The following is a 21,885-nucleotide window of genomic DNA, read 5'->3' on the forward strand; positions in this document are numbered from 1 at the left end:
CCGCTCTGTCCTCTGAGTCCCTTCCCTCCTCTCTCCCCTCCCCCACCCCAACCCTCTGACAGACAGTCTGGCAGGTGGCCGGCCTGTGGATCACCGGTACATTCTGCAGCCCCGGCACAGCTGACTGGACCAAGGGTGGCCGATCACTGCTGGGCTCTCGTCCAGGCACAGGAACATGAGTGAGCCAATCAGATTCACTCATTCATTTATTATTCACCCCTACACATACTGAGGTTGTGGGCGTGTCCCAAGATGACAGAGGCCAAGTCAAAGAGACAAGAGAGATGAAGAAGGGAGAGACAGGGAGCGAGATGCCACCACCAGAGCCACCTCTGGTCCCAACGAGCTCTCTTCCCCTGAGCCCCTCAGCAAGGCACCTGAGCCAGCCTCAGCCCCGTCCACCACCAGCCAGCCAAGAACAGCGGGAATTCCGAGGGCCCCAGTCGGGCTGGCCTACTGCGGGAGCCCGGGCTCCTTAATTAACTGCATGCTTATTTCCCTCCACCCCGAGGCTACCAAGCTCAGCGAGGATGCAAACCTAATAATCCCCGAGAAAAAAATAAAGACTTACTTCCCTGCACCGTCCTCTAGCTGTCTGGCTTGTAGCAAATGCTCAACCTTGAAGTAACAGTAATGAGGTGCGCGCTTGACGCCTCTCCCAGATCGAGAGCTGGTCATCTGCTAAGCACAGGACACGTACTTGCTCTCCTCACGTTCACGATGACTGTGTGGGCAGGGTAGTCTGTGTGTGCCCATTTTACAGACAAGGACACCGAGGCTCAGAAAACACTTGCCCAGGATCTCAGCCCTGGAGGGCAGTGGAGATGCAGTTTTGAAGCTGGTTTTTTTGTTCCAGAACTCACACCAAGCTGGACTATTTCCAGGCCCAGCTCATTTCATTCAGTCAATCTGTGGACAAATGCGTATTGGGTGCCTCGCGAAAGCCAGGCACCTGGTAGGCACAAGGGCTATACCTGTGGAGAAGATACCCACAGAGGTCACCTCATGGAGCTCCCAGAAACCCAGACTGGAAATTCAGAAGTGAGGAAAAGGACAAGCAGAGTGCAAGATACAGAGAAAGAGAGAAAGAGAGGGAGCGTAACAGAAAGTGGAACACCTTGACAGCATAATTTGACCCCTAGATCCAGCTATACCTGAAGCTGGAAAACATGGATTTTTCTCACTAACTAGGTGAGCCAGTAAACTCTCTTTTATCCTTAAGACAATTTACCTTAAGTTTCTGACACTTGTAATGCCAAATGCTGGCTAACACCTGAGTCACAGCAGCCCTGGGGAGTTACTGAGGTTGGAAACGCTAGTCCCGTATCCAAGGCCCCAGCTAGCAAGTTAAAGAGTAGATTCGAACCTGGGTCTTCACAACAGGAATTTGGGCATCTAACCTCAACACCTTCTGTGCCAAGAGAAAACAAGGTAAAATGGTTATTTTCCAATGACATTCTGTAGGGGCCAGAGACAAGGTGACAGCTGAGGCTCTCTCTCCAAGACCTGAAACCTGTCGCCTCCTCTCCCCCGCATAACAAAGGACATACCCACAGGGATCATGGTGGCAGGAAGGGTGCAGAAGAGAGAACATGGCCTCGGGGACCAAGACATAGGCCAGCACCCCAGCTGGGCCACTTCCTGGCTGTGCCCTGGACCCTCCCCTGCCACAGGCAAGCTCTGTAAGGTGGGGACAGCCTGCTCACTCTGGGAGAAGGTGTGAGTGCTCAAAGGCTGGATGTGAGTGCCCCCCTGCAGCCGCTTCCTGGGCCCGGGGCCCACTTCTCGGGGCTCCTTCTCCCGTGAGCCAGTGGCTCCCTGGAAGTGCAGGAACTCGCAAGGACATCAGAAGGAAAGGCCGCCCCCTCCAACATCTCTGTTTCTGGCGCAATGGGGAGCTCTGAAGGATGGAGGGTAGCGGGGGGCAGAGGACCCCTCCCTTCAGTGAGGTTCTAACTATATGTCCAGACACGTGCATGGGCATCCTCCATGGTGTTTCCGAGTGGGAGAGCCTGCCAGTCCCTGCCCCTCATTCGACAGTAGGGAAACTAGACCCAGAGGAGTGACGGTGACTGGTTAGTTGGCTCAGTGTCACGCAAATCCCCCCTGCTCTTTCCACGAGGCCCTTCTTCTGAGGTGAGCCCTACCGTGCTGCCCTCCTGAGTCCCGTGCCCGCCCTTCCTTCCCACCTCTGGGCCTTTGCTTTTGCGGGTCCTTCAAGCCCAAGGGTTATGCTGCTGCCGCCAGGAAGCCCTCCCGGATCTCCCTGACTCTTCCGGGGCCATACATACATAGTCCTGCCTTATCCTCATTCCCTCTTCTTTCTTCTTCCCATGGGTCTACTGGGGTAGGCTCCAGGGCCCAGCCCCATGCTGGTGGCAGGGAGGGACCCTAGAGGTGGGGCCGGCTTCGAGGGAAGGGGCGACCTTGTCTGTCAAACCATCAGAGAGCCTTCCCAAGGAAGTGACGGCTGGGCGACATCCGAAGAGTGAGTCCGCGTCTGCAGGGCAGAGCGTGGGGGGGGGAGGAAGTGACAGCACGTGCAGGGACCTGAGGGAGGAGGGGACATGGAAGGTTCCAGGCCTCGCCTGTCCTCCTGCCTTGCCCCTCTGTCCTCCCTGGGCTCCAGGCTGGCTCCCACTATCTCCTGGGAGCCTCTCAGTGCATGGACAGGCTGGGACCACAGGGTCCCTCCGAAGCCTCATGCATCAGAGAGGGGACGGACGCTGTGACCCGGCCTGGCTGGGAGATCCGGGGTCCCGGGACACAGGGGCACCCCGAGGCCAGGCACACAGCTATGCTCCTGCCACTCGGCTATGATCTTCAAGATGTGCTTGGGGGGTCTTTCAACAGGATGGCTCGAGTCTCCACCCACAGGATTCCTTTTAAAGGCCAGCGAGAAGAGTCACTGCCTGACACCAGCCCCCAAGGCACCTCTCTGGCAGACCGTCAGGATAACCCAGTCCACGCCGGCCACACCAGCCACACCGTCACACATCCACCCGGCCCCCCAGGGCAGGAGGCCAGGCACAGGGTTTCTGGGCCCTCAGGGTGAGGGATCATTGGTCTCGGGGCCCTGAAGCCAGAGGCCCCATCCAGAGACTCATTACTCTGGCAAAGGCAGCGTCCTCACCACCAGGGTCTCTGGGGGCAACCACATAAATCACACGGCTCAATCGCGGGCCATGTTTGGGTTGTCGCTGCCATTATTAAATATAAATTGTGGATTTATTAAATACGGCCCCCTCGCTCCCTCCCCCTGGAGACAAAGCCCAGGGCAGTGATAAATCACGGGGCGGGAAGCGGCATCCGTCCTCCTTCTCTCTCCCTCGATGGAGACGCGCCATGGAAACCTGCACAGACACCGCCAGCAGCCCGCACGCTTCCCTCGCGCTGGGGGCCTGCGGGCTCAAAGAAGGGGGGGGCGGGAGGCAGCAGCCCTCCCAAGTCCCTGCCTGGCCCTGGCATCGCCCGGCTTTATGCCAAGTTGCATTTCAGAGCTGGGCTGGCCGGAGCAGGCAATGAGGGAGCCCTGGAGAAGGAGCCCAGACCTTGGGCTCAGTGCATGCTCTTCCCGGACCACTCACTGTCCCAACCCCTGAGCCCCACTGCCGATGGCAGCAAGGAACTCCGGCCCGGGAGGGGGCCGCGCAGAGCAGGCCGGGAAAGATGGTCATGAGCCATGGGGCAGGCCATGGGGGTTCTGCTGTGTCCACACTAGCTGAGGGGCCACGGGAAAGCCAGGAAGCATGCTCGCCACAATGCCTGTACCGTACACTGTTATCCACTCGGATGACATGTGTGCCTCCCGTCTGCCCCCCCACGGGAAGGTCAGCTCAGCACGGGGCAGGGCTCCAACTCTGACCACTGCCATAGTCCGAGCACCTAGCCCAGCCCAGTGTGCGCTAACAAGACGGAACATTTACTACTAGCCCATCCCCGGTGTGGATTTCCTGCTCACAAACATCCTGAACCCACAGCGGCTCATGGGTTAAATGGGAGCGACCACCCCTCTCTCCTGTGGTCACTCACTGGGCTTCGTCAGGACCCAGCCAGGCCCGCAGGGGCCTACACGGGAAACTCTCGCACCAGCTGGGCCGTCCTTCGGCGCCCCCACGCCCTGGCCCTCCCAGCCTGCTCCCCACCCCCCATCCTCCTCTGGGTCTCAGCCTAGAAGTCATCTTCTCCACAGTCTTTCCTCTGCCCCCTGGCCCTCCTCCCCTCCGACCACTTGTTCCCCAGCTCTGTTCTGGGGCTGGGGCCTGCCTGGGTGTCTGCTGGGCCCGGTAAGCCACAGCTCCGCACGGCACTACACGACATTATCTCTGGTGTCTGGGGACCCTTTGAAGTAGGGGTGCACAAGGGTCCAGGCCCAGGAACCCCACCTGCTCTGCCTGCCACCCGCTAGGGCAGGAGTCCAGCCCAGCATCCAGGGACTCCAGGCATGGTCACTTCCAGCCCCAGAGGACGAACCCCACGGACAAAAGAGAAAACCCAGCCTGGGGAAGGCAGCCCTGCCAGGCCTCAATGTCCCCGCCACCAAGAAATCGAATGCTGAGCTTCCATCCCGACCCAATCTGCCAATCTGGCCCCGGAACGGAGATAGGAGGCAGTTAGTTCCCCGAGTAGAAACGTACCAAAAAGTAAAGTAGGCAGCTGCGGACACACCAGGCCTCAGTCCCCACCGAAATGAGCATTTCCCAAGCAAGCACGGAGGGAAGGGCGTGTTCCCGGCGCTGGAGCACACCCCAGGCCTGGCGCCCGCCTGCCTTCCAGGGCCTTCCTCCCATGAGGAATCTCTCCACACCCAGGCTCGACGGCAGAGGATGGCTCCTGAGGGAGCCACACGGGAACCAGAGGCCGCGACCCGCCCGCACCCAAGCTCCTGCCCTGGGATCGGACACCCCTGGCCTCCTTTTCCAAAGGGGTCCACGGGCTGGATGTGCCAGTCTCCCCAAAGGAACAGCCACTAGGCCCCCACATTACGGCTCCCTTGAGTTGGTGCTCACGGCCCCGGAAGAAGTCAAGGATAAAGGAGGGGGAGTGTCTTCTAGGAACCAGGGGAGCCACCTGGGCCGGAGCTGGGAGTTCAGCCATTTCTCGCTGGGCCTCCCCTGCCTCCCCAGACCTCAGAAAATCACCCAGGGGGGAGAGAGTTTCCCCTCAGTCCCGGGGGATCCCGAGGCTGTGCCTTCGTCTTGGTCCTCCCGCTAAGATATCCCTGCAACGCTCCCTCGGCCCCAAGGGCAGGCGGCAGGACTCCCCAGTCCTCTAGGAAAGCATTTCTGCTTTCTCCATAGCAGCAAAAGGGGTTCAGACAAAGGAGAGGGGGAGAGCTCAGGGAGGACCCCCCAGCCCAAAACTAGGCTCCCGACCCGCCTGGAGCCTGGAGCCGGGCCCTTCCCTCTCGGGGCCTCGGTCTCCCCGGCTGTACAGCGAGGAACATGAATCAGACCAGGAGTCACCAACGCGAATACCGAGTCGGGGCAGCTGGAGCTCAGCCCCCCAGACATCGCCCATGAGGCGCTGTGGGCCCCCAGTCGCCAGGCCTGGCCGATTCGTAAAGCGAAGGCAGAAGTCTGGATTTTTACGTGCAGTCACCTCATCGTTAAATATCTGGGAAACATCTCCCGGCCCGCAGAAACAGGGCCGGGAGCCAGCACCGGCCCCCAGGCCGTCCCAGCCACGTCTCACACATCCCTCCCAGCTCGGAGCCTCCAGAGTCGCGCCGGCCAAGGAGCATGAGGCCCTTGGGCCCAGAGGCCCGGAGGCCCCCCGCGCCCGCGAGCCCGCCCCAGCAGCCGGTCCCGCCCGGGGCTGCCCACTTACATCTGCACGTGCGGCGGCTGGAAGCGTCCCTGGTTGATGTTGTAGAAGGTGAAGGCCTGGGTGGGGTTGGAGCTGTACTCGTCCACCTCGATGATGAGCCGGCTGTGCTGGTGCCTCCGGGCGGCCATCACGTGCGACTGGGAGAACGCCATGCCCAGGCCGCAGGGCAGGAGCGCCAGGGCCTCAGCCTTCAGGACGCCGGGACCCCACCTAGCGCGCCACATGGACCTCTGCGGGCCGCCCGGGCATCGCCCGCCGCCGCCGCCCGGCCCCGAGCCAGACCTGGGAACAGACTGGGGAGACGGAGCAGAACCGTACGACAGTTAATCTGTTTGGGATTTGCTTTATTTAATGTCAGATGAAGATTTAGAAAGACGAAGGGGGGAGAGGGAAAAAACACAGTCGTAGAGCTCAAAAACTCATTACAGATCTTTCCAACTCAGCAGTTTGATGAATATACTTTGGTAAAAAGAAAAGGAGAGGAAGGGAGGGACCAAAAAAAAAAAAAAGAGAGAGAGAGAGAGAGAGAGAAAAGAAAAGAAAAGAAAAGAAACCCACAACGCCGGGGACGGATGCCTGCGTGGTCCGACATGTTTAAATACTTAAGACATTTTTTGTTGTTGTTCACCCACAAAACCCTCCGGAGCCCACGGGGTGACCGGGAGATGAGGCAGGACAATGGCTGGTGTTCTGGAAACAGGTAAGGAAGTTTCACTTATCCGAATGGGGCCCTAGGGAGGATTCCCCTGCCTCCCCGCCCCCTCCCCCGCAGACCCCCAAACACGCCACACCCACAGCCCTGCAAGCCCGAGCAGGCGGAGAGCACGGGCGCAAATTCCTTCCTCAACATCAGTGTCGCCTAAAGATATCTTCGAGCAGTGCCTGGAGAAGGGATTTTCCCAGACAGATTGCCATCCACCAACTCAGCTCAGGGGGTGGCCCTGGGGAGGGGGGGGCGGAGGAGGATCTACTTTAAAAAAAAAAAACCTTCCCAAATCCAGTCCACACAGAACCACAGCCTGCAAATGCCATCCTTCCCTTTACCCTGTCTTCCCTCGGGAAGCGCCGTCTACATTTGCGGCGACTGGATTTTAACATCCTTCGGACCGGTCCTTCTGAATGACTGGGGCAGGGCCCCAAGCTCCGTCTCCATCCCATCCCAACAGGCTCACACGCTTCCCACCACGGCCAGTGCCTCCTTTCTAAGACCCGCTAGCGTTCTCGTGCGTTCCCATAATAATTTTTTTTTAACTGTGTAAATACATAAGGTCTTAAAGATGTTTTGTTGTGTTTTGTTTCAATTTGGGGTCATTAAGACCCTCTGATTCCATGTGCACTGCATTTAACCAAGGAGAAAATAACATAATTTAAACTCCTTCTGGTCAGTCATAACCCAGTCGCGCTAAACGAAGAAAAAATTCCCTTTGCTTCGCGCATGGAAGAAGAATCGACACCATCAGAAAACAAATTAGATTAGGAAAATGACAAAAATTAGAGACTGGTGAACATTTTAATTACGTGTGAAGGAGAAGTAGATTATTAATTTTTTTAAAAATCTCAACAATCAGGCCCATACAAGGTGTCATAATGGCAGCGTCTTCCTCCTCCCTCACCCCCCCCAAAAAAAGACCAAAAAAACAACAACAACAAAAAACTTACCCTGATTCACAACACATATCCCTCCCTTTCCTCCACTTGGGAAGACAAGAAAAATATCTGCCTTCCCCCAGCATACACTTGCTTCTGTTCTTTGTCCTGCTAATTGTTTCACTGTGATTCCCCTCTCCCAGCAGAGATGACCTGGCAGGCCTCTGAGGTGCCCAAATCAGGGTGTCCTGGCCTCAGGACTCACAAAATCTCCGTAAGAGCTGGCCCGTGCCCCTCTGTAACCCTGGGAGAGGCCTGGGGGCCACGGACGCTGAGGCCCGCACCGCCAAAGGTCCAGATCTGGGTGGGGGTTTGAGCCCCAGCATTGCACTGACTCACTGTGTGACCTTAGGCCAATGTCCTAACCTCTCTGAGTTTCAGCTTCCTCTTCCGGAGTTTGGTTTGATAACAGTAACACTCCCTCCCAGGGCAGCTGCGCAGGTTAAATGAATGGGGATCCTGGGCACAGCGCCTGGCAGGTACAAGTACCCAGCTAAGACTCCCTGTTCCTATTATGATCGTTCTTCTGTTCAATGCAACACCTGTGAATCGAGGGGCCGTTGTGAGCAGCTGCTGCCCAGGTATGGGGGTATCTGCGGAACAGGGTGTCGACCGTGAGCGGAAGGGCCTGGAGAACCCGAATGTTCTCAAATGCCAACAGACCGGAACACAGCCCTGCTGGAAATCCCTGCCCCGGCTCCTCCGATGGACACCCCTACCCTCCCATCCTACAGAGGGGAGAGGCGCCCCTCGGAGCTGGGAGCTGGGAAGACCCTTGCCAGGCCGGCACAGACGGCGTGTGCCACCGAGCTCGCGTGGCAGGCAGCCCGACACCAGGGCTCCCGGACCCCTTTGCCTTCCTCTCCAGGGGGCAGAAGCTGACTCGCCCTTTACCCCTCGACAAAGCCAGCATTTCCTTGGAGTCGGGGATCGGGGTCCCCATTCCAGGGTGGCGTGAGGCGCCAGACGTCTCCTGGAGGCAGGGCCTGGGTCCTGCTCACTCCCCTCCCCCCAGGCAGAGCCAGCCGCTCTCCCCCCACCCCCAGCTCTGCAATCCTGAACAAGTGGCTTCGCCTCCAGGCGGCTCTGTCTCCTCATCCACGGAATGCAGGGGAAATAGTGGCTTCCTCATTCAGTCATGGAGATTAAACGAGGGGACACATGGAAACTGCTTGTCAACGGACCCAGCACGTAGTAAGTGCCCAATAAATGTTAGCGATTATCCCGACATTATTACCGTCATCCCCAGGGCCACTGCAGACACGTGCATACACGTCACATTAGTGAATGAGCGGCTCGAGGGAGGGATCCATGAATGGATGGACGGACAGACGGATGGATGGATGGATGATGGATGGGTGAACAGACGAGGGGAGGGATGGACAGACAGAGGATGGGGGGAAGAAGGGAGGCAGGGATGGGTGGAGGAACCGAGTATGGGTCTTGCCAGTCTCTTTCCCTCGTGCCCAGCACCGGCCTGCCAGAGGGTGGGTGCCAAGAGGCCTCAGCTGAAGGTTGAAGACTCCTGGTCCCTCTCCTGCTTACCCACCACACACCCCTGCAGGGAGGCTGGCTGGGCCGTGCACAGCCCTCTGAAAGGGGAGGTCTCAGGGGCTTCCACCTGTCCCCGCCCCGAGGGGCACGAGCCCGCACGCCCAGGGTTCGGCCTGCAGCCGGGGCAGGGAGGACGGCTCTGCACCAGGGGACGCAGCCGGGAACGGCAGGCAGCAAGGCGTCCCGGGAGGCACTCTGCAGTGAAATGCTGCGTTTCACATAAAGGGGGTTTGCAATGGGCCCTGCTTGAAGAAATCAGGGAAACTGGGAACGCAGAGCCTTCTTTTAATACCCATTTAATATTTATGGAGCCACAGCAGCGCGTCAGCCGCCGTGTGGAGAACGCAGCCCATCCTCGGAGGGGGAGCAGCGTTGCCCAAACAAACGGCTTCTAGCTGGGAAGCGTTTCCACCTGGTCCACAGAACAAGCAGCAGCGAGCCGGCTGTGCAACAGGGCCGCTGGGACCCGCTGGGCCCCCGGCGTGTGCAGAGAGCGCCTGGGCTCCGGTCCCAGGGCTGGCAGAGTGACCTTGAGCAAGGCACGCATCATGGCCAGGCGGCAGGTGCCTCCTCTGGGCCAGCGGGTGGGAAGACAATGAAACCAGGAGGAGGGGGGTGGAACGAATTAATTAATGCATTTATTTGTGCAACCCAACATTTAACCACAGCCCTACACACCGGCACTGTTCCGAGAGCCAGAGAGAGCAGCGAGAAAGCACACGGGTCACTGCCCACGAGGGAAGGGATGGGGGAGGCAACAAAGTAAATAGAAAAGATACTTTCAGATAATGATATGTGCCTGGAAAAAGAGCAGAGTAACGGAATGAGTAGTGGGGTAAGGGGGGTTGTTCCTTGAGATTGGGGGATCGAGAAAGGCCTGTCTGAAGAAGGGATGTCACCTCAAAGGTGAGTGCTGAGAGGGAGCCCGTCAGACCCAGACCTGGGGAAAGAGAACCGAGACAGAAGGAACTGCAAAGGCCCTGAGGCAGGGGAGGCACCAATAAATGGTCTCTCTCAGGGCACCTGTGTGGCTCGGTCAGTAAAGCATGAGCCTGTGTCTTTCCTCCTGCCCCTGCTCCACGGGGAGACGCTTCTCCCTCTGCCTCTGCCTGCTGCTCCCCGTGCTTCTGCTGTCTCTACTGCTCTCTCTCTCTCTGTCACATAAATAAATAATCTTCAAACAAACAAAATAAAAAACAAGTGGTCTCCCTCTTATTGTTTTTGTTCTTGACCCCGGGGTGTGCTTCCACAGTGGAGAACGGCCTGAACTTCGAGGTCCCAGGCAGTGGGTTCAAATTCAGTCTCCAGCACTACTTAGCTGTGGGACCTGAGCGAGTCACTTAACCTCTCTGCGCTGCTTCCGCTGCCTCATGAGGCCCCTCTCAGGGTAACAGAGGAGATGAAGGAAGCCTTGTGCCTGCCTCTCCACAGAAGCCCAATCAGCCTGCTTGGATGGGCCAAAAATTCTTGAAATTTCTGGGGTGAAAACTTCTTGTTGAAATATTGCCTCTAATTTGTAGGGCCCGCTTTTCAAGTCGGATTCTCTCACAAGGTGATTTATCTTTCTGGTTCCCCCCAAAGACATTTCCTTGCTGGTCCTCAGATGCCATGAGGAACCTGGACGTCAGCCGAGGCACCAAGCGGTAAGGAGCAATTAGGCACCAGCTGTATGGAAAGGTCGTAAGTAGGGAAGAGGCCGGCTCTAGGCCCTGTGCTCTCTGACTGTCCCCACAACCTCGTCCGGCCTCCGCCGACGGCATCGCCAAGGCCAGCCCAAGCCAGCCTCCTGAACAGAGATCCTAACATGCACATTTGACTAAAGCCACTCCCTCCTGCTCACCAAATGTCCCCAAGGCCATCCTGCTGCTCTGGTCTAAAGCCCCAGATCATTCAATCAGCTCAGGAGGCCACACTGGACGCCCAGGCTCCCTCTCACGGCTCAGGTGAAGCTCCCCACTCCCTGGTTTCCCCCCAGCACACCAGCAATCCTGCCTCTGAGCCTTCACACGTGCTGTCCCCTCCCCTGAAAGGCTCTGCGCACCCCACGTGAGCGGGCACACACACCTGGTTACTGGGCATCTCCCTGACCGCCTGGGCTGGGCCAGGCAGGCAGGCTCCAGCCACAAACCCCCAAGGGCTTCTCTCGCCACATCCCCTGTGTCTGAGCTGAATGAGAAGCCAAGAATAAAACCGCAGGTGAACGAAGGAATGAACGAGAGGAACCGCACAGGCGCTTGTAACTCACGGTCCGGACTCAAAAGTAGCTTTCACCTCCCAAGACTCAGGTCTCTGCCCTGTAAGGCTGCGCGCGCTCAAACCTCCTTCCCAGAACCCCTGGGTGGACACCAGGACATGGGACCTGCAAAAGCACCTGGCTGAGGACCCAGCACACAGTAGGTGCTCACTAAAGGTCTCTTCCACTGTGGTTAGAAAGTGCCAGTGACACCCGGAAGCTCTGCAGGGAGCTTCTGAGAATCGAACAGAGATTTTTCAGATAATCAAGGAACCCTCCTCCCTCACTGGAAGCCGGACTCCCAGCCTCTTCCCGCCCACCCCGTTACTGGGCGACCCCCGCCATTCCATTAATTCACACTTCCCAGGACATTGTAATGGGACACAGGCAGAACAGCCTGCCCTGGACCCTTGACTACCTTTCCAAGGCAAGCTCCTCGCCGCCCGCCTCACCCAGCATGCTGCAGGTCAGCCCCAAACACCCCCGGTCCCCACTCCAGGGGCCTGTTCTGCAACCCACATGACTCAGATGTGTAACTGACCCGCAAAGGGCTTGGGGACCAGGGAGAAGCCAGGCAGATCAAAAGTGCAGCTCAGAACCCCATTAGAATGAGGGGGAAGGAATGGGTTCTCTGGGCCCCGGAAGGCCCCCACCCAGCTGCGAGGCCAGCCAGCATGAGTCAAAGGCCCGGAAAGGAGAGACTAAGAGACCTGGGCTTACACGGAGCATCTTTGCAAAGGAGACACTTGGGTCATGCCGACAGCTCAAATACGCCCAGCAGATTCGGGAGGGAAAGTCACGAGCATGTGTGCCACCAGGGGCTGCTGATGTGAACATCAAAGATAGATTTCCTGGGGCACCTGGGTGGCTCAGTGGGTCAAAGCCTCTGCCTTCGACTCAGGTCATGATCTCAGGGTCCTGGGATCGAGCCCCGCATTGGGCTCTCTGCTCGGCAGGGAGTCTGCTTCTCCCTCTCTCTCTCCGCCTGCCTCTCTGCCTACTTGTGATCTCTGTCTGTCAAATAAATAAATAAAATCTTAAAAAAAAAAAAAAAGATAGATTTCCTTTGCCATGAGGCTTGAGGCATCCCCTTCTACCTGACACAGGCTCCTCAAAGCCAGGGTGGGCCCAGGACGGTCCTGGCTCATTGTCCCCTGCCGGTCATCATTGCCAGCATCTTCTCTGGCTTTCCAAAGCGTCCCCATCTCAAAGACAGTTGGAAATGTCATAAAGGGCAAAGGTCCCCATCAATAAAGCCAACCCAAGGCCATCAAGGTAACCACCCCTCAAAAGGCACCCATGTTTCTCTTCTTGGCGTCGGCATCTTTGCACCCAGGACCGTGAGGCTAGGACCATACTGTGTTGTGCTGTGTCGGGAACTCAGAGGGCAATGACCACCCAGGATTGTCCACGACAGAGAAGAAACCCCAGAGAAACACCCACCCCAACAGTCTCCCCAAGGCGGGGTGGTGACAAAGACCGATGCCTGGACAGCTTTCTCCAGGAACCTAAGGGCTTCTCTATCCCGCTCCTCGTCTCCTCTAATGGCAAGTGGGGGGCACCTCTCCAAGTCAGCCCAGCCTGCTGGCGACTGTCCCCACCAATCACCCAGAGTGACTCAGAGAGAAAGCCAGCTCAGTGCAAGTCACTGCTCCCTGGGGCTTTTGTCCAATATTTACTGCCACGTGGCGAAGGGTCACAGAGAAGCCACGCGAACACCTAAGTAGTCCTCCTGAAGCCAAAGGCAGGAGAAATAATATTTCACAGAAAAACACCAAGATGCAAGGGACGGGGACACTAATTCTTTAAGCCACGCTTCCACTCAAGTTCAAAAATCACTTTTAAATGGTTTTGTCTTTCCTTGCTTTGCTCGTGCCTGAAAACCTGCAATTGATCAGTCGGTAGTTAAAAATGTCATTAAGGAGGGGCGCCTGGGTGGCTCAGAGGGTTAAGCCTCTGCCTTCGGCTCAGGTCATGGTCCCGGGGTCCTGGGATTGAGCCCTGCATCGGGGTCCCTGCTCGGTGGGGAGCCTGCTTTCTCCTCTCTCTGCCTGCCTCTCTGCCTACTTGTGATCTCTGTCTGTCAAATAAATAAATAAAATCTTAAAAAAAAATGTCATCAAGGGGTAAAAAAAAGAGAGAGAGAGAGAGAGAAACTCGAAGGAAAAAAAAACAAATAGCCCACGGCAAGGGTGGGGGGAATCTAACCCAATCCACAGCATCCCGAAAAGGCCAGCCCTCTCGTATGCCCAGCCCCGCTCTCAGCTGCGGGTCCCCAGGACGGAGCACGACCCCCTGCAGCTGGGGTCGGCAGCCTCGCCGGATGAGTGATGGGCCAAGCTGACGAAGGAGGGCACACATATCGCGAAAATTAGACATCTTCCTTGAAAAAGGATCAACCACGAGTGACTTTAAAGCATTTACCACTTAAAAACCTTTTAGCTGGGCCCATTTTGAATTATGACTACATGATTTTAAATTACACTTTCTAATTCCTCGCCGCCCACCCCCCAAGCACTGGCTGCCGCTTCATTTTCCAATTATGTACTTTTATTTCAGAATGATGGAGAGCGCTGCTTAGTGGATCATGTCCTCTCTGCCACAAATAGCTGCTCACTTATTCCTTTAATTTTAGACACGGATGCAGTCAGTTCACCCGGCTGGTCTTCAAATTCCGAATATTCTCCAATCCCACAGCACCCAAAGAGGCCCAAGACGCGGAGAAACCCACAAAGCTCAGGCTGGGAAATATGTTTGTAAACCAGTGCTCAGCTCCATAAATTAGTATAATTCTTGGTGCTTTCTCTATCCATCTAGTACATCAGCAATCACATAAATAATAACGAGTGGAATGATTTTTCTTCTGCAAAGTGCTATGTCCTAGTTTTCAAAATAAAGCATTTGGAGATTCACGGAGCCGCGGAGTTGAAATAGGAAGCTGCCCAGATCCGTCTCAAACACGCACACAGACATGCTCACACACAAGAGGAGACGAGAGGTAAATGTGTAAAAAGAAAAAAAAAAAAGTCAGCGTTTTGATTCTCCTTTCCACATTCATGTCAAGTCACACTCAACGGTCGTGGGGTTTGGGACCCACATGGTCAGGGAAGTGGTGGGGGGCAGCGAGAGGGTCTGGGCTGTTCAGCATTCAAGTAAAATTTGCAAAGAAAGTGAATGTGGATTTACAGTTCTCACGGAAATCTATTAAACAGATGTCACTGAAGCATAATCAAATCGGCACTATGGTAAATTCTAATACTTAAGTCTGAGATCGAGGTTTTGCCATTTTTTTGATCAGCACAAGTGCATTTTTGGTGATCGTGGGGAATTTGCAACTACGGATGAAATCTCCAAAGTATGGTCAATTAACTCATGTGTCTGAATGACCAGGAAAAAAAAAAAAAAAAAAAACCAGCAAAACTCAACTCTCCACCCTCCACACCCTGGGGGAGGGAACATTTGCCTTTTCCACCAGCACTGCAATGCCGCAATGCCAAAAGCACTTGGTTGTGAACGGGGAAAGACGGGGCTCGGGTACTCACACTTCTCAGGTAGCCGGAGCAATATATTTTGCGGTCTTGTGGGCTGCAGCACCATCAGAAAATGCAAAGGAACGAAATGAAGGGGAAATGACGGGTATGTTAGAAATTGGAAGTAGGCATCATTTGCTCCTTAAAGTGATGAGATTAGCATGGGCTATGCCAAGAGTCTTTGATGTGCACCAACGCTGAGTCTCAAATCCTTCTTGGAAGGAGGGGATGGAAATGGGAAGGCATTCGATAGAAGCAAACTCTCCGGTCCAGGTTAGGGTGGTGGAGGGAGGGATTTACTCCATCCTTGGCTCTGAACTCAATGAGCATCACCATCAACCAGAGGGGAGACTTCTTGTTTTCATTGTAGCTGCTTTTATTTATCGTGTGTGATCAGATTGTGACATCAAGCCACCCAATTCATGTCCAAGAAAACCCCCAAAGAGTGACTGATGGAAAGCCATGAAGTTCAAAAACGAAAACCTATAATCTAGATTTGCTGGGATTTTTTTTATGAGGTTGGGGCTGTCCTCCTCCACCATAGATCCTTCCAATGGAAAGAAGATAGAACTAAATTTCGTCTCATTAGGACCGGAAAAAGTCAAAATAAAGTAAAACATTTCCTTTTGGCAGCAGAGTGGCCAGATCACCGGGGAGAGCCACAGTGAATCAAATTAACCAAGGAACTATTTATACCTTCGCTCCAACACCACCCCCAAAAAAGGGATCTCTCTTTTTTCTTTCCCTTGGGGTTGCTTTTGCTTTAATGTTTTCTTTGCTTCTTCGGATTCGAGGCGAACAGTCTCAGGGACAGTCTGGAGAGGATGATAGCTGGTGGTCTCCTTCCGGGGAGCCAGCCACCCTCCAGGACACCCAGCTAGAGGGATCTGCTCTCAGAGTGGCCCAGCACCGTCTAGACAGCTCTTCTGGTGCGAATCATGCCCTTTGCTCCGTCTTCCCTGCCCCCCAAGCATTTGGCATGCCTGATCCCAGAAGGTGAGACGTTTGGCCAGAAGGGAGACCCCACAAGCAGCCCATCAGGGCGAACGTGAGGACCCATTCCCTGGCTCCTGCATCTGGGGGGCGCCTTTCCCCCAGGGTCCCTGATTCCAGAGGTGCAGGCAGACAAAGGTACCAATTGCCGAAAGAGAGATCTCAGGGAGAAGAAGAATGCGGAGGGGGGATGCTTGAAAAGACCCTTTTTCTACTCACAGCGAAGGAGGGGCGTTGGGAGAGACATGTCACGTTGTCACATTAAAGATTTTGACAGACAATTCAGGGATAACGCAGAAATTCTATCCTTAACTGCAGCTCGGCCGCAACTTGAAAGGCATTAACTAACCTCCACTAATTGCATGTTTTTTCTATGCATCATATTTACTTGTTAAAAGTCTGCCTGGCCTATTGTTTCCCCTGCCCCACTATTCGTGCTCAGTTCACAGGCCTGAAGCTGGAACAACAGAATCATTTCGATAGATTAAAAGATGAGGGCACTTTGCAGGGGGAGGGGGCACCTTTTTTCCACTAGTCTGAACCAGGAATGCTGGTTTTTCTTCTTGAGTGCTGCCCTTGAGTGAAATCCTACTACCGTCCTTAATTCCTCGGGGCAAAAAGACGTGTCCCGGGTTAGGTGAGCACACGAGGGGCCGTCCCTGCCAGGGAATGTAGCAAGTTTAAGGAAAACAAATGAACTTGAATTGCTTTCATCGGATGAAGATTTCATAGTCTCGAGGGTGGTCTGGGAAATTTTTTAAAAGCTGACTTTTCTTGAAAGGTTATTCTATCTATTGGCCTATACATTCCTGACACGGTGTAGACACCAGTAGAAAGACCCAGAAGCCCGGGCCTTTTACCCAAACTCAGACCTGTTCTGTCCATCAGCACAGTCCACGGGGCCTCAGCTGGGGGGGTGGGGGGTGATCCTAAGTGCACCCACAGCTGTCACATCAGAACGAGGGCTCCCCACGTGCAGATGATACTCTGAGCCTCCCCATCAAACATGAAAGGGATTTACCTCAACCCAGGTCTCACGAAATTTCTGGGGTAGAGAAATAAATAGAAAGGCAGCCCCACGTTGAACCACTTCTGAAAGCATGATGAAACCTCTGTGACGGGATTATCGCCTTTCGACTAGCCATCAGCCAATTAATATACCTCCGAGTGAGGACTCAAACAGATGTAACCATTTCGCAGAAACCCATCTTGAGAAAAAAGATTTTACAAGTGTTGTGGGGCTGCCACTTGGAAAGCCAATTTGCAGGGAGCCGAGCCTCGTGAAGCACGAATTAGCAGGCATGGCTCCCGCACCACGGTCTCCGGTACACCGTGCCCAGCTCCAGAATGCCTCCCAATCACCACCGGTTGCCTCTCAAGCCCCATGTGCTCTCCACCACCAGAACCCTGCCTCAGCCCAGCCAAACCCACCACCCCCTCCCCAAATGGTCTCCCAGTGCCTTGGCTCCCGTGAACCGAGGCCTGGCTTTCAACTTCGCTATGGCAGTCCACTGGTGGCCTCGCGGACATCCCCCCTTCCCCGCCCCGAGCATTTTAGCCAACCTGACTAATTATTCATGAAGTTGGTGTAATTTTTTTTTTCCCCCTGCAAAGACCAACCAGGGTTTTGAGGAAGGGAGTGCCTGGCCTGAGCTCCCCGCGTGGCCGGTCCCTACTAACAAGTCTCTCTCCACCATTCACGGCCGGTCCAGCCGGCTCAAACACCCACCAGCCCACCCACTTTTGTTCCCCAGGTAATTTCATAATTGTTTCCCGCTTACCCAGCTCTGCTCTGCTCTGTTTAATAGGGGCCTTGGAAATGGGAAGGGGAGGCAACCAAGGTACTGGAGGGGAACTGGGAGAGGTCTGACCCAGTGCTGGGGGAAATGCATCTCGGAGAGCTCAATGGGACACCGTTGGGAGCCACGGCCAGAGCCAGGCATCTGGCCCTCCCACCTGAGCAGAGAGGGCATGGGAAGGAACGCAGAATGGTGGGTCTAGGACCCCAAGCCATGGTCTGCCACACACTCCTGGACATATCAGCTCTCAGACCAACCCTCCTCTGTCTCCACCTGGATCAGGGGAGGCTGTGAGGGAATTCACTGTCCTATAACAAGTCCCAGAGTAAAGATACAAGAGACAGGACCGCTCTTTAGCATGGAAATAGGACCTGCGAGGGCTGGGACCTGCCTGGTTAGCCACTGAATCCTCTGGGCCGGGCACACAGCAGATAGTACCAAATACGCGTGGAATGAGTGAGCGGATGGGTGGACGCGTGCATGCACGGCCGCATGGGTGGATGAAGTTTCCAGCAACGCCCAGCGAAAGCGGCCACTAGACCAGCATTCGTAACCCCCTCCCTTGCCCCCAAGTGCCCGCAGGGGCTTCGCTGCGCACAGTAGGCTCTCAGCGACCAGGGGCTGCTATTGTTAGAACGGTCATCGTCCCTTGCGCCCCGCCAGTCCGCTTCCTCCACCAGCAACTCCGCCAGCAGCCAGCACAGACCGGCGAGCCGGGGAAAAGTTTCGCTGACCCTTCGGCCCCAGTCAGAGTCCAGCGCCCCGGCCGAGGCCCCTCCCGGCGTCACCCGCTCGGCCGGCTGGGCGGCTGGGGGTGCCCGGCCGGGGCGCCGGCACCCGGCAAAGGCGGCCAAAGTAACTTTGCGGGCGCCCCTGCGCCGCGCCGCGGGCGTCACCCGGCGCCTTGGAGAGGGTCCCGGCCGCGCCCGCTCCCGCGCCCCGCGGCGCCCCGGCCCGCGCCCCCGGCCCCGGCCGCCCCCGGCCCTACCTGGCCCCGGGCTCCTCTTCGGCGGCCGCGGCGGCCGCGAGCAGCAGCGCGCACGGAGGGAGGCAGGGGCCCGGCTCCCGGGAGGGAGGCGCGCAGGGGCGGGGGCTCCTCCGGCGGCGGCCGCCTCGCCGCGCGTCCGAGGCAGCAAGTGGGAGCCAGACTCCTCCTTCGGGGGGCGGGGGGCTCCCCGCCGCCCCCTCCCTCGCCCGCCGCGCGGCTCCGAGCCTCCCCGGCTCCCCCTCCCGCCGCCGCCCTCCTCCCTCGCTCGCTCCCGCCCGCCCGCCCGCCTCCCCCGCCCCGGCGCCGGGAGGGCCGCGCTCGAGCCCCGGGTCCCCAGCCCCGCGCGGCCGCCCGCCGGGGCCCCCGCAGCGCCGGCCAGGCCTCGGCCCTCGGCCCCCGCCCGGGCCCGGGGCCCGCATCCCTCCGCCGCGGGGAAGGGAGCGGGGAGCGGGCCGGACGCGGGGAGCAGCAGCGGGCCCGCGCTGCGGAAAAGAGCAGGCGGCCGCCCCGCGGTGCCCAGCGCCCCTCTCCGGCCCGCCCCCCAGCCCCGGGCCCGGCCGCGCGCGGGGTGGGCGGGGAGCGGGGCGGGGGCGCTCTCACCTCCGGATCCGCGGCCGCCGCGGCGGGCCCCGTGTGCTGGGGCGTGCGCGGCTCCTTCCGGGGCGCCGCGGCCCCCGCCTCCTGCCTGGACCCCCTCCCGGGACCGCGAGGGCACCCTGCCCCGGACCCCTAACCCCCCATCTTCCGCGGAGACGCGGACCCCAGCTCGGAGGCTGCATAGGCCCGGTTCCGCCTCCTGCGCCCCCATCTCTTGCTCCCGTGGGGTCCCGGGTCCCAGATTCCAGGGTACAGCGGGTGGCCAGCAGAGGCCTGACCCGGAGCAGGGCAGGTAAGCCGGGCAGGGCCACAGAGAACCTGGCCCCTGGTTTGAAGACGGTCCTGCTTGTTGAGCAGAAGGGAGAGGGGCACCCTTAGAGGCGGTGGTCCCACCCGGGGGAGTTTGAGGGGCCCCTTATGACCTCCAGCCCCTGCCACAGTGGAGGACCATGTCCACAGGGCTTGCAGCCAGAGCACAGGTCAAGCCTGGGCCCCCCAGACTGAGAGGGAGGTGAGAAGGGGGTGTGGCCCCTCAGAGGCCCATCTAAGGCTCCTCAACGATATTTCTGGGTCCCCTCCCCCAACACTCACATCACACGGTGGCTCCCACTCCTGCATTCTTCGCTGCTTCAGACTCAGTATGAGGACACCCTGCGTGGGCGCCTCAGGCCTGGCCTGCCCTTGGGGACAGCCCAGTCTGGTAAGGAGGCAGACAGGGACACAGGAGAATTCCCCCGCACAAGTGCTGGCGCAGAAGCCAGGCCGGCTACCTGGCGTGGCTTCTTGGAGGTGGACACACCCCAGCTGAAAAAGTGTGTGCCAAGGAGAAAAGGTATGGAAAAGGCATTCCAGGCAAAGGGAACGGTGCATGCAAAGGCCTTGGCATGTTTGGAATGGCAGCTTCAATGGGGCTAGAGAAAGAGGAAGTGGGGGGAGAGGGGAAGATGGGGTGGGGGAGGGGGAGGGATAGGAGCCAGCTCAGGAAGAGCCTTGGATGCCTACCTAAGGGGGTGGACTTCAGTAAGGGCCATGGGAGCCACAGCAGGCTTGGGGCAGGGGTATGCCTTGGTCAGATTTATCTGTTAGAGTTTGCTCTGCTAGAGGAGCAGGAGGGGCTGCTCCAGGAGATGAAGGAGGCCCGGCTGGGGGACCTGAGGCCAGCAAGGGGGACAGAGAGTGGCTGAGGGGACTGCAGGTGGGCATCTGCCTCCTATTCCTCGTCTGTGGACCTGGATTCTCTCACCCTGGCCCAGGGTGATCCTGGGGCAGTGAACAGGCCAGACTATAAGTGTGATCTCAGCCAGCCGAGTGGGCAGGACAGTGAAACCCCCAGCTAGCCGTCCCTACGCTTCCGCTCGGGAGCAGGGAGCTGCCCCATGGTCTCCCCCCAGGGTTCCCAGTGCGCTCATGCCACCAGGCAGGACCACCCTCCATGATCACTTGCTCCGTCCCTCAGGTCCACGCTGACCTTTGCAGGTGCCCAGCTCAAGGGTGCCTGCCCCGTGAAGGTCAGAGCCCCAAGGCAGGCTCTTCCCAAGTCAGGAAGCGAGGAGTGTGAGAGCAGTCACGTGGGAACTCGGGAAGGAGGCGCCAGGTAGACACACAGGCCAAAGAGAAGGTTCGCTCAGTGGCCCAAATCCGTGGTTGCTCCACTGCTCGGGTAGCTGCAACACCCATTTGACACCTGTGTCATCCTAGGAATCCCTGGGTGCCCAGGGATGCGGGGCACCGGGCACCCAGAGGCAGCTCTGGCCATCCAGCCATGGCCAGTGAAAAGCCAGAGGGGAGACATGCTCAGAGACCAGCCTGGACCGAGCGTGGGCCGGGAAAGGGAGAGATGCCCACCCTGAGAGACAGAGCAGGGCTTCCCAGAAGAGGGCCTGAGGGCTGGGCCTGGAAGAAGATACAGAAGGTGGACAGGGGAGATGGTCTGATGGACATTCCCCATGGTAGGAACTGCAGATCCCCAGGAGGAGATATGCAGGGAGGACAGGATGTCCCCTAAGGACAGGAGCAGTCCCTAAGGCAGGCCACACAGGGCCTTGAGTGCCACGCTCAGCAGGCCACAGGGTCCCTGAGCTCATTTGAACGAAATGCCCTATGGTGTCTTGTGACCAGTGCCCAGGGCAAGGCCAGTGTCTCCCGAGCAAGTGAAGGATGAGATCCTTCTGACCTCAAACTCCTCTTAGTACATGGAGCCTCCCAGCTCCTCCAACTGGGCCACCCAACTCCCTGGAGGATGAACGAAGCAGCATCCCACATCCCAGACTAGCAGGGAGCAGCTTTCTCGTCCTAGGGCTGCAGGCTTCTCTGCACATCGTCTCCAAGGAAGACTGTCATGCCTGCCCAAGAGACAGGTCTTGGGCTCAACAGCCCAACAGACTCCATCCACCTGTTGCCTGCCAAAGACACAGCCACAGCCTGGTAGCGGCCTCAGGAGGCCCTGGAGGACATACAGTCTCGGATAGTGGAGAATTGTCATTCTTGGTCCCTGGGGAGAGAACAGAGAAATTCCTGTGACGCTCATCCTCTAAAACCAGCTTCCTCACCACTTCTGATCCCACCAGCCCTCCCTTCAACTCCCAGACACCATCGCTTGCCTTCCTGGGACACACATTTATTGAGCACTTACTGTATGCCTGATGCTCTTTTGAGTGTCACTTCTTTTGGAGTAAAGCATGAGCTCCCCTCCTAAAGAGGCTGCCATTACCTACA

The 21,885-nt window shown here is 57.4% G+C and overlaps 1 protein-coding gene across 1 annotated transcript in view; it reads right to left on the bottom strand.

Annotated features, from left to right (window-relative positions):
• The window catches only part of MPPED1 (metallophosphoesterase domain containing 1), a gene marked incomplete at both ends in the record, with an annotated part of 74,028 nt that extends 54,240 nt beyond the window's left edge, over window positions 1-19,788 (bottom strand). The window contains 2 exons of the mRNA XM_080811822.1: window positions 5,830-6,122; window positions 19,762-19,788. Of these exons, the coding sequence (XP_080667948.1) occupies window positions 5,830-6,122; window positions 19,762-19,788 (320 nt within the window). The remainder of the gene's footprint in view (window positions 1-5,829; window positions 6,123-19,761) is intronic.
• Window positions 19,789-21,885: the final 2,097 nt, after the last annotated feature.

Source organism: Martes martes (genome assembly GCF_963455335.1).
Source record: "Martes martes genome assembly, chromosome: 8".
Classification (NCBI taxonomy): Eukaryota; Metazoa; Chordata; class Mammalia; order Carnivora; family Mustelidae; genus Martes; species Martes martes.